The 13,293-nt window shown below is 34.5% G+C and overlaps 1 protein-coding gene across 8 annotated transcripts in view; it reads left to right on the plus strand.

Moving 5' to 3' along the window:
- Positions 1-13,293, plus strand: part of IDE (insulin degrading enzyme) — a 69,237-nt gene that overhangs the window by 41,003 nt on the left and 14,941 nt on the right. For 6 of the 8 annotated variants that reach the window (XM_074874968.1, XM_074874966.1, XM_074874963.1 and 3 more), the window contains 5 exons: positions 297-379; positions 4,740-4,884; positions 7,644-7,754; positions 9,803-9,923; positions 12,197-12,288. In XM_074874968.1, coding sequence (XP_074731069.1) covers positions 297-379; positions 4,740-4,884; positions 7,644-7,754; positions 9,803-9,923; positions 12,197-12,288 — 552 coding nt within the window. Of the gene's footprint in view, positions 1-296; positions 380-4,739; positions 4,885-5,420; positions 5,566-7,643; positions 7,755-9,802; positions 9,924-12,196; positions 12,289-13,293 lie in introns of all 8 variants that reach the window. The other 2 variants (XM_074874965.1, XM_074874962.1) reach the window with 1 other exon arrangement.

A 13,293-nucleotide genomic window follows, 5' to 3' on the forward strand; every position in this document is an offset into this window, starting at 1 on the left:
TTGTGAAGCTAACTCTATATTTGTCTTTGATCGCTCCTGCTCTAGAAAAGTAGTTCCCGTTTTGATCATAAGCTCATTCACAATGCTGCAGCCGTTTAACTGCTTGTTAAGGTGACATATGGTAAGAAGAGTCTCAGTAAGGATAGATGGATGTATATACAAATGTATATAGCAAGAATATGAACTTAAGGGGATAACACTAAACTGAGGTTTGAAGTGATGAGCCTTTTTTAAAGGTAGTGTGATATTACAGTTAAAAGTTAGGTGACATAACAAAACCTCTTTTCTTGACACAGGACACTGCTATGAGCAAACTGTGGTTCAAGCAAGATGACAAATTTTTTTTGCCAAAAGCTTGTCTCAACTTTGAATTTTTCAGGTATGCAATGTTAAGTATATCACATAAATTGCTTTCCAAAAGTTTCTTGTTTATTGGTATTCTGCATTTCTGTGGCAAAAGCTTCCTTGCATGAGGCTTTAAAACGTTTGTCCTTATTTGGGAATATGCAATAAGGTACAGGTAGCAGGAGGGCTCATGTAAGTTATGCAGTAGTTAAGTAATGAACAGTTTGAGGTGCTCCATCTATATTGACAGGAGAAGTTTATCTAAAAATACTTCTAAAACAAATTTTCTTCTATGTTTTATTTGGTATACCTGAAATATGCCTGCCAATAGGACCTACTACATATTGCAATATACCTCTTGAAAAATGGGTGTGTATTATTTTTATTTAATCATTAATTTGCAACTATTTTAAGATAGTGTTTTCTTTATAAAATACTATTCTGATAATGGGTTTAGGTTAAAATTCTCTTTTAATTTGCATAATGCAAGCCACTATAAAATTCTAAGTGTTTAAAATTGTGGGATTTTATTTAACGGACACCAACAACTGATTTTATTTTATTTTTTTTTTTTAGAAGAATACTGTCTGTATTATCAATGAATGTGTGATTCTCACCTCAAGATGCATGATAAATTGCTGTAATGTTAATTCTGGTCTTGCGTTATTTTCATCACAGGAAAATTACCTTTTTTTTGTGAGCATGACGATGTATCTTCGTAGTGTTCATTTCAAATAATGATTTATTGAACTAAAAAATAATACTGCTGTCTTCAGAGTGGAGCTATTTCTGTGCTGGACTACTGAAAGGGAAAATAATTTCAGGAACTCTCCTTCTTTGGCCTAATTAAATGATTCAGTGATACTATTATGTGGGCTCTGATAGATGCTCATAGATGCACTGTTGAGTCCTTGTTTTGAGTGACCACTTGAAATTCTTCTTGACAGAATTTTAGATAGAGGGTTTTTTTCAGAGTGTGTCAAATCTTGGTACTGATGTTAGTACTGGTTGGGGGAGATATGTTGCCTGCGTATTTCCCCTTTCTTTTTGCTTTTTGAAACCACAGGGCAAACATTACAACTGTTTCAAATTCAATGTGTCAGGATATGGAAGATCAGAATAGTAGTAGAATGGTAATAACTCATCTCTTAGAGAACAATAATTGCAATACTTTGCCTTCTTTGTTAATGCCTGGTGGCTTTCCCTCGTACTACACTTAGCCAAAATCCAAAAAGGATTTTATTGATGAACACTTGAGTTGTTCTTTTTAAAAATCAATTCCAAACTGAGTGATCCAATCTCTATACCAGTTTGTGAATGATTAAAAGATAATAATTGATTTTATGTAGAGCACACAAAGGTCTAAGTATGTGCACATACGCACAATATCATAGAATGGTTTGGATCGGAAGGGACCTTTAAAGGTCATCTAGTCCACCCTCCTGCAGAGCCATCTTCAGTTAGATATGTGGTGATAGTCTTTCCCAGTTAGATTTGTACTTTTGTTTCAGTGAGCTCTTTTAAAAAGCCAGGAATACTTGAGCTTTGCTGACTAATGGAATGGACTAGTGGTTTGTCTCTTTCCTCCTAGGAATGGTTACAGGTGGAAAGCTGGCCTTTTTTCTTAGGATTGGGGGGCAAGGGTTCTTTCCTTTTTGTTAAAACTAAGATGGTAATTGTATGTGAATGGATGTGAGGATATTTTGACAATGCTGGGTACATCATCTCCAAATGAAGTTGTAAGCAGGGTTGTCTGGTTTTGATACTTTAGAAAGATTGCTAGTGAATCTCTCTTTTGAGACTGGTTATGCTGATGGTCATTGGAGAAAATGGTGAAATGTATAGTGTTTATTCATGAGACTTAATAGCTCTTACGGCCAAGTGAATCGGTGAATAAAGTCATCTTAATGACATGTGTTTTCATAAAAAGTTTTAGCCTCAATTCTAGATCAGAATATGATGGCTGTGCCTTGTAGCAGATTACAAGAATTTGTTCACACTACAGACTGCTTCAGTAAGATAGAAAAAACTTCGAGGATTTCTTCTGCCTGCAGCCGTGATCATCATGAATCATTGGAAGAATTCCTGACCCAGATGTTGTAGCAGCAACTGCTGTGTAGATGAATTAAGAGGAAGTTGACGAGGGTGGTTTCTGCCTCAAACACACAAATCCAGTAGGAACAATCTGAGTAGATGAACCTCTTGAAGTCACCTTGTTCCAAAACTGAAAATCCTTACATGGCACAAGTCTTGCATTAAAGAAACACCACAGTAAAAACCTCTGACATGGGACTTATCATCCAGCCTGAAGGATGATGATAAGGTTTTGCTTTTGTATGAATTATGACTTAAGAACTCAACAAGTATCCTTTTTTAAAAGGAAGCAAAATAACAATGTAGTGTGCTGTTGTTCTGAAAACTTTCTAAGGTAGTTATAAACGCTGCACTTAAAAGTTTCCCAAGGCTTAGAGAGATGGATGTTAAAAATACAATGCTAATTATTTTTAACTAGATACTTGCTATCTTCCAGTTTAAGAAATATTTCAAGCAAGTTGAGTTGCTCATAAGGTAACCCAGGATCAAAGCTTCAACACTGATTCCAGCTACGTCACTTACAGCTCAGTTTGAAAGGGGAAAAGACTAGACTTTTAAGATTTTTCAAATACAGTGTCAGTGATTGAGTTGTTCTGCTTCCTCAAATTTAGTCAAAAAAAGGTAAACTAATAATAAGAATTTATTTATAAAGTTGTCAGTAGTAAAGGGCAACTCCCAGAACAGTGTTATAATAATTGTTTTCTGTTATTTTTTACTTGAAGATTACTGATTCAGTAGTCTTCATTATTTTCAAAACTCCCTGTTGGCCTTTGCCAGCTAAATGAGTATACAAAAGTTATAACTGATATGGACATAGTAATCACTCTGATTAAGTCGCTATTCTAGTATCAAAATGGAAAAAAATATAATGAGTTTGGAGGAAGGTTTATGATAACATAGGATTGACCTACATCTTGCTTTGAATTCAGTCTTAATTAAAAAATTCAGTATTAATTGGATTTGCATCATTGGGCATATTGAAGTTGCTCAGTTTTGGGAAATTCTCATTGTAGGGAGAAATGCAAATAGCAGAGTACTTTTTTTTTTTTTTTTTTTTTTTTACTGACCTGTTTGCTTGAGTTACATAAGCCCAAGCCCAGAATAAATAACCCAGTGGTAGTAAAAAAGCGTATCCTAGGCTAAGATTTCAGACTATAGCATGCTCTGCTTCTCTAATAGATTGATTTAAAAAATTAATTTTTTTTTTTTTTTTTTAAAATCTCTTCTCACGCTTTCTTTCCTTAATCTAAAAGGAAGGAGTAGTCAAGGCCTTACTAAAAACTACTAGGAACCTTCTTAAAAATACCTTTGCAATGTATTTATCAGCATGTGCGTTGTGGCGATGTGATCTTTGTTTTACTACATTAATGTTGGTATACAGTATGAAATAATATGCTATATAAGTGTAAACATATATAATGGCATGTCTCTGAATATGACTGCTTGGGAAAATAAATGCAAGTGTGGTTTTGAATTGTAAGCCATATCCTGACAGAAAGTTGTTTTAGATACTGCTGATTATTTCTGTGAAATTGATAATGAATTTACATGTACTTCAGAAACTTTAGAAATAAATATTCAATCATAGTACAAATAACTTGTCTTGACTTTGCAGATTGTGAAAATGCACAGATATTTAACAATTAGAACAGTTGAAACATGGCTTGAGTCTTTGAGTTGCATTTCTCTTTTTGAGAAATTTGCAACAGGTATTGTATGTGATCAGATGCTTCTAATACAACAGTAGAGCTTGTATAGTTGTTGCCATTAAAAAGATAACACAAAAACTTAGAGGTATGAAAATAGATATGCCAGACTTCTTTCCTGAGTTGAATTTAGCATGTACTGCATATTTTTCATACCTCAAATGGCTAATCTCTTAATTTTTGTAGTAGAAACTACTTTGTTTTCTGATAGTGTAGAAGTATTAATTAAATTAATGTTCAGTACGTGGGCTTTCATTTCAGTCTATTAAATTACATTGGTTATTTGGGTGTATTTATTTTATTTTACTCCTGGTGAATTCTGACTCTGCAGCAAAGTATGCATATTGATTTATGAGCACAAGTAAGAAAATATCTCTGGAATCTTCAATATATTTAGGTATCACTCAAACCATAAGCAAGCTAAATAATTATTTTCAGGTATGTTCATATTTGAGTTCGAAATAGAGTCCTTCATAATGGGATCCATCAGCATACTCACAGTAAATATTGTTTCCTTCAGATCAAACTTAAAAGGCCAAAAGAAAATGAGAAATAATTTAAACTGCATATTTTACTTTCAACATTTTCTTCCAGCCCATTTGCTTACGTGGATCCCTTGCATTGTAACATGGCCTATTTGTACCTTGAACTACTCAAAGACTCCCTCAACGAGTATGCATATGCAGCAGAACTAGCTGGCTTGAACTATGATCTCCAAAATACCATCTATGGGATGTATGTAAGTACCCAAATCAAGGAAAAGCTTAGAGCCTTAAAACTACTTCCACTCATCAACATTTTTATATTGATTTGATGGAAGGACTTTTATTTAAAAATGGGTCTAAGGCTGTTACTCCTTTTGATCTTGGATTTATTAACCATCCTTTCTTTAATTTGAATTTTAAGTTGAATTTTGTTCAAAGTCTTCAACAATCTTTCCATTCTTATTAAGCAAATTTTCTTCTTTATTTTTATATCATTCATGAAATTAATTAGTTGTAAGATTTGTTCCTCCATTTAAAAAAAGAAGAAAGCAATCCTAATCCAAGCTTACATATTTATTTCAGTTTGTCAGACATCTACTAAAAACTTTCTGACTGATGGGGTAGAAGACCCCCTTTTCATGCTAATAAATAAATGGTACATTCAGCTTTCCTGTTCAAGAACTACTGATCATGAGGCTGCATATACATACTCTTCAGTCATGTTTCTTCATCCATTACTTTGTCACTGCTTGAGGTATCAAAGCATTTCTTTTGTTTTTCTTTTTGTTAGTCGCTACATTTATGCTGATCCTCTCCATTGCAACATGACATACCTGTTTATCAGGTTATTGAAGGATGATTTAAAAGAGTATACATATGCAGCACGCCTCTCAGGTTTGATCTATGGCATTGCATCAGGAATGAATGCAATACTTGTAAGTAAGAAAAAAACGCAGGAGGAAACGAAACAGCTTGGGAGTTGTTGAGCTTGGAGAAAACATTTGACTTCTGCATTTCTAAATGAGATGGTTAATGTTTTTTTCCTTGCATATATCTCATGAATTAAAGGCAAAGCAAAACTGTATTTTAATCAGTACTGAGTGACCTCTTTAAGATTGCAGTGTCTTGTGAACATGTGTGCAGTGCAGTTGTTGCATTCTAGTTCCCATTTTTACTTGCTTGCATGGTAATCTTGAAAGTACTATTGCTGGTTTCTGTGTAAAAAGATTAACTTTTTTGTGGAATGAATCTCAACTTTACAGATTTTGTTTTAATTCTCTAATTCTGCTGTAGTGAGCTGTGGAAATGGATTGTGCATGTGTTCATTAGGATGAATGCTGAATATTTATGGCTTTTTCATAGTGTTTGTTTTTATTATGCGTTTTGCAATCTGTATTAGTGGTGACAATACTTACTTGATAAATACTGATATTATGATAACCGGTTGTTTCTTACTCAGCTTCTATGAGATTTATGATAGGAGATTTTAATAGTCTCTCTTGAAGTTCTGTTAAAAGCTTTTATTAACCATCATTTTATACCAAAATGTGTTTTGAAATTTCCTGTAGAAATATTATTTTTCCAAAGTATCTTAGTAAGATAATATACTGTATATTGTCTTTACATTTTCTGTATGAGTGCTGCAATTTCTTTTTTATCCAATGCAAATCTCATTTCCTGGTAGCATTCGCTTGGCTTACTGCAAACATGGTTATCTATTCTCAGTTTCAAAGCTTGCTGATGTTTCTATGGTCACAGTTAATTCCTTTTAAAAAAAAAAAAAGGGTGTGTGTGTAATTTTCTTCATTTGTAGTCACAGTTTAGAAGTCTGGCGTTATTTTAAATATTAGCTGTTTTTGTAGGGTCTTTATATTCTTCTACTGTAAGGATTCTATTTTCACATATTAAAATCAGTTTACTCCATTTTGATATTTGCGAACTTCTAATATTGTTTTCTATATCATGAGAAGTTTTATCATCGATAGGTATAACTGTACAATGTTGATACTTTAAGCAAGGACAGATGCTACTCTAAAAACAATCACCCATGGTGATGGTTGAACAGTTTGGATTCTTATGCTAATTTAGGATATCAGCCTTTGTCATAAATCCATTTAAGATAGCTTTTTCTTCAAATTCATGGTTCAGATATGTCAGCAACTACAGAAGAAAAAATTCTTCCTACTGGAAAGGAGGAATTCACTTGTATGTTGGTTTCTGTCCTAAAATTTGGTTTTACCCTTAATAATTAAACTGCACAAATCCGATTCCTGTTTCGAGGTACCAAATTTTGAAGCTTTCCCCCCCCCCAAAAGGCCGCCTAATGCCTTTTTTCACTAGACAAACTTTCTGTAGCTTGATGCAGTCATATAGTCATTTTAAAGTTTCTATATTGTTTTTTAAATTACCAAGTTTATTTCGTGTATGCTTTCAAAAAAATATGATCAGATTAATATCTCATTATGATTGTAGACTAACTGTCTTGGTGTTTCAACCCAGTGCCATCCTGGTTATAAATTGTGCTGCTGTTGACAGTACCCCTTTTCTTGTAGTATTGCTTACTTCCACTTACATAAAATATTTTTTTGAGCAACAAGATATACATGAAATGAGGTTAAAAGTAAGTTGGAGAGAATATTTAAGAAGGCTGTGAATCTAGATTTCATTACTAAAATAAGAAACCTAGAGTAAAACCATTTCAGTACTCCAAATGTACAGTTTACTGACTGGATTCAATACTTGTGATCATTAAAAATCTGTATTCTGAGTACCATTTGCTTACATCAACATGAAATTACATTAATTCTCTGCATTCATCACTCTAGGGAAATATGCAATATTTGTCAGTTACTTTTTGATGGGTAAAGGGATTTTATTTCAGAATGAGTTAATGTTGAATAACATTGAATTTAGAGTAAGTGTTAAAAAGTCTATTGTTACTGAATTGTACAAGACTTCGTAATTGTTTTATTTATCTTCCACATTTAAAGCAAATTATGCGCTTTTTCCATAGCTTTCTGTAAAAGGTTATAATGACAAGCAACATATATTGCTCAAGAAGATCATTGAGAAAATGGCTACTTTTGAGATTGATGAAAAACGATTTGAAATTATCAAGGAAGCGGTAAGCTACATGAGAAATTTACATTTTGGATTAATTTAAAATGGAATACATTGACTTGAAATGAAATCTGAGGGCTGATTATCCATGGAAATACAGATTGAAATTCCACCTCATTGGGACTGCAGAAGCTTTTTTCTTTTGTCTCTTTTGTGGCCATGAGTTCCCTGGAGTGTTTATATTATATTGTTTGGTTAAAAATAACTGGCCCTGGAATCTTCTTTCAGTCGGTCTTCCTTATGATTGATCAAGGGATTACAGCTTGCTTTGATAGGAGTAGAAAGCTAAGAAGGGGGATGGGGAGTGGAAATCTTAACTTTATATCCTGTTCTACATTTTGGAAAGGCCCCAGTGGGATCTAGCCATAAAAGAAGGGGAAAATGGATAAAGGGGAAAAGGAAATGTTGAAAAGATTTGCAACATTTCTTCTCCCCAGATGTGAAGAGGAGCTTTGCTCCTGGGCCAAGATCCTTTGGTGCAAAAGTAACCAGCTGGTTAAGTACATGCTGACTTCTGGAAGTCTCACTTCCTAAATTTAATGACTGATCTATATATATGGAATGTAAGATAGATTTTTGGGGTTTTTTAGCTTCTGAAGTAATTTATGAATAGTGATTACGTTTGCCAAGCCAAACAAGATACATAATTGTTCTTCTGGTGCTTTCTTTAGAGCAGGACAGAGGTAGAACAAAGGAAATGAACAAATTAGATATTGACACTCATAGCAATGAGTTGTTGTGGAGGTATAAATGAGTGCACAAGGACTAGACTGGTGTTGGGGAACAGGCTGGCTTCTGGCCCAGGAAGCTTGCAAATAGTCTGCAGTGGATGAGAGAGCTAGGGCTGCAGGGAAGATCACTCCATGCTTGCTGTAGTCTTACTTTAATCCTCTGCTGCTGGTGATTTTTGAACAGGTGACTGGCCTAGACAGACACCAGGGCCGTTTTCATTCATTACTATTTAGTAGGAAATTCTAAGAGGGTGGACATCAAACATGAGGTAGATTTATTATTGCAGCACTTTATTTAGGGCTTTGTGTACCTAAGAATTATAAATTGTCTGGAATTTTGTCACACTGGATGTGACAAATGTCAAAGTAAAAAAACCCAACCAACAGGTCTGTGAATGATCTGTTTTGCATGATTTTCATTTAGTTTAGGATGTTTCCCTGATTGTCTCTGTGTTATGCGTGTTTTGTCATTTTGTAGACTTTGGCCTCTTGTGTATGTAAAGTAAGGACAAAATACAAAAAAAAAGTCAAATCGGATGAGGAGATTGCAGTTTTTCCCCTCGTGGCTACACCAAACAGATAAGGGAGATACCAGATTCTGGCTCCTGTTTGGAACAGATAGAAGGGTGCATCCTCAGCAACTTCATGCTTGCCATTTCTCACTCATATGCCCTGAAATGAGTTACTTTACTCCTGTACTGGAAAAGATCCCATCTTTTCAAAACTATTAGTTTGCACTTTCCAATTCCTCTGGTAGGGGAAAAAGATTTTTCTTATTTTGTAAAGGTGCAGCAGGACTAGAAGGGAGTTTCTTTGGAGGAGATCACTGATTCTTCTCTCATACCTCCTTTATCCAGGCAAAGAATGCAGAGAATTTCCCAGATGCTCCTCTATTTTTTCTAACCAAGTCAGCCCAGGGAAGCAACTGGGAGAAAAACACATTTTCTATTAGCAATACTTCACCACCCCACCCCCAGACGGTCATCATAGAATACATATTTCCTGGGTAGATCAACTTGATATAAATACTAATTTGGGTCTAACTGCAATAATTTAATTTGCAGTCATTACTTTTATGGAGAAGTTTGATTTCATGCTCATTCCAACTACATTAATGGTCACAGCTTAATCCATAGGCTCAGAAGCCCACATTATTACTGAGGTAATTTAACACAATTTTTTAATAGTTCTAACAAGCAAGAGAATGTTCTTGACATTTGAAATGTATCTTTTTGATGGTACACCAAGTTGAGAGTACAAGGTTAATATTTTATGTTTACAAATAGAGTTCTGTAATTTAAACTTAATTATTTCATTTTAGTACATGAGATCGCTTAACAACTTCAGGGCTGAACAGCCTCACCAACATGCAATGTATTATCTCCGACTCCTGATGACAGAAGTTGCTTGGACCAAAGATGAATTAAAAGAAGCTCTAGATGGTAATGTTCTGCCAGTTTTAAACGTCATTATTATTTTTTTTTTTTCTTGTGGAAAATGTTACTAAACTGATGAAGGTACCTATTTTGAACTCTGCCCATTGTTCAAGTGAAGCCCCTGCAGTGCCAAACCTGAGCTGATGCTGGTGGATGTTGATGCCTCTGCGCGTGTCCTCCAGTTTCTAGAAAGTGTAATAGTTCAGGCAACTTGCAAAACTTGCAGGTAAAAGTTCAAGCAAGACTTGAATGTCTTTGTGGGCATGAGCCTGGGTATGGTGAATCCAGTGCTTAACCAACACTGCTAAAATCATTTGTCTCTACTTGACATCTTGCAGACACGTTGGAGTGTATCTGCATTGTACTTCCCAGTGTGCATGCTATTTTGGTTTTTCCTTTATCAGGGAATCCTAACTCCTGTTTCTGTAGATAATAAAGAACTGTAGATAATAAAGGAGAAATATACATAACAATAATAAATAAAGAACATTGTGGTTCTTAACAAAGAATAGGTGCCTGACTATATTTGGAGGAAGAAGAAATTTCAAATTAAGATATTTAATTGATTTTAGTAACAGCTGAAGAACTCTTCCTACCTGTATCTTACTGTGTTACAACAAAAGGCTGTTACTGGGACAGTTTGCAAAATATATTGTAATATCTTCTTGGAATACACTGAGACATTCTTTTCAAGAAGAATATTTGGCTTTTGTATTTATTCATAGTTGTCAAAGATTGACCCATACCATACTGTTTGAAGTTGTGATGCTGAAAACTTCTTCATTAAGATAGACTCTATAGATGCCCTGAGCCAGCTGCCACAGGGGTGTGTGTTTTTTCTACAGGATTGCTGCAGGATAGAAGTATAATTGTTTAGTTGTATAGTTTCTTCAATGATTGCAGGTATTTCTGAGATTTAACAGTGATGCCAGTGCAGCCTGTGAAGTGAATGACAAAACTAATGCTGATTTTTCATGGCAGGGGTTTAGCTACATGTAGGTCATTCCTTTTTTAATGACTACTGAATTTTGAAAACGTAAGATATTTTCTGTTTTGTGTATAAGTTGTCTTCATAAGATTAATGCTACTGTATTCAGGATAAGAATGGCCAAAAATGGAGTGCAGGAAAGGAATGCTGTCTACTTAACACTGCTGGAAATATGCTTGAAATACAGGGAGTTTATGTGTGATTTCCACCCCCCCACCCCCCCCCCCCTGGTTTTCCTCTCTCACACTCAATGTGACTGTAATCTTTTGCACTATTAAACAATTCTAGAGGCAAAAATTAAGATTAGGATTATACAACAATAAAAAGTTGATTTGGAATTGGGGAAAAATGTGGAAATTAATTTTTTACTGGTGGTCAGTTACCTCTTTTAAGAGAGGGAAAGACTGATAACCACAGTGTAGGTTTTTCTAATATAAATTGCAAATCTGTTACATATGTATGCACCCCGCACTGAGTAACTGAGTGACCTCATAATCTTGCTTGCATTTGTCTTTTCAAAACTTTTGTGAAATACATGACTATTGTTAGTTTTTATTTTAGTTGAGAAGATGACAAAATGAGAAACTGATAGATTTGTTGATACAGTGTGCGTATTCTTGAGTGTCAGGGATTTAAGATTGGAGATGCTGACTTTGGGATGAACACCCCATCCATTCAGCCATCCTTCCTCTCTTATTCCACTGATTCTATATGTTAAACTATACTTTGCCTTATATATGAAAACTGCTATATATGAAAGACAGGCTAGCATAGAATGTGTGTGTGTGTACTCTGGGATATATTGCAAAAATACTTTTCTTGTATATTGTTTCTTACAAAGATACTATCAAAACACCATATTTGAGTTGAGGTTCTTTTTTTAGTCTGGATGGTAAATGCACAGTGTGTTTCTCAAGCATTATAAACTACATGCTGCTTGTTTAGTTAATAACTAAGGCTTTATCTTAGAACACCACCTGAATGATTGCAACTGTTTTCTCTGGAGAACGAATGTTTGTTCAGCATGATTGGAAAGAAGGCTTTTTTTTTTTCTTTTCTTTTTGGAATCTGGGTCAGACAGTATGTGAATTCTAAGCGAAACAAACTATATGATGAGTGCTGCTATTTAGACCTGGAAACTTTCCAGTGTTGCATTTTTAAGAGAGATTCACTTTTTTATGATGATGAGTTTCTCCTCCTCTAAGAAATGCACCATATCTAATGATGAGTTAGGTACTTCTTAACATAAAAATGCATATAATTGATTTAACTGTCTAAATATCTATTCTAGATGTCACTCTTCCCCGCCTCAAGGCCTTTATAGCTCAACTGTTGTCACGGTTACACATTGAAGCTCTTCTCCATGGCAATATAACAAAACAGGTTGGTGTGATGCTTTCTTTAATAAAACAATTTTTATTTAAAAGCGGCATAATGGAAGACTAATCTCAGATCTTAAAGCAGTTTTGCCAAATGCAGTTTCATAATTTGACTTTGTACTTTTTTATCTTTATGGGAGTATCATAGTGTCATTTTTTTCCACTTCAGGTTTATTAGGCCAAGTGCTGCCCTTGTATTGCTCTTGGAACGATAAAAAACTTATGATCTAAATATTTCAAAGTCTGTGTTGCGTGTCATTACTGTGATGTGATCAAGCTGCATAAGGAACGATGTGCTGCAGACCCTGCTTTTCCATTTAGAAGTTTCAGGCTAACTAGCAAAGGTTTAAGAATCCAAGCTCCTTCCAGATGAAGTACTTTGCACAGAGCTAAACCGGAATAGTGAGCCATAAAAAATTAAGTGTCAGCTCTCAGTTACGTCTTTTTTTGAGTAAAAATCAGAAAATATTGGTTCTATCTTCCATTAAAATAGTAATAGTTTGTATTTGCATAGGAAGTCTAACCAAATATTTGAATATATGTGCTAATAGAAAATGTAGTACCTTGCCTGTACATTCTTGCATTCTTTTTTTGTAGGGCTGATATAGCAGTATTTCTGTGTTACACCAGCTCTGTGACACTGTGGCTGTTGAAGAGTCCTACAGCTAGAGAACTGGGAGGGATGTACTGTTATGTCCATAGCTGTGCAATGTTTAGGAATGATCTGCAAACCTCCCTGAATAGATGCGGATAGGAAACTTCTCTATCCTTCAGTGCCCATGATGTGATCATCACTGACAAAGCTCAGAAAATTTAATGTGGATCTAAGAATTTTTTCAACTAAAATTAAATCAAAATTTACATACTTTTGTGACACCTTTCAATACTGAAAAAGTTTTTAGTGAATTTGTTCTGTTTGAAAAATTAGACCTATCTAGCTGCTTAAAATTCCCATTTCTTCTTGAATTAATTTCATTTGGATATTTGTCTTTTGACTGTTCCTTTTATT

This window comes from Strix uralensis, chromosome 7 (assembly GCF_047716275.1).
Source record: "Strix uralensis isolate ZFMK-TIS-50842 chromosome 7, bStrUra1, whole genome shotgun sequence".
NCBI lineage: Eukaryota > Metazoa > Chordata > Aves > Strigiformes > Strigidae > Strix > Strix uralensis.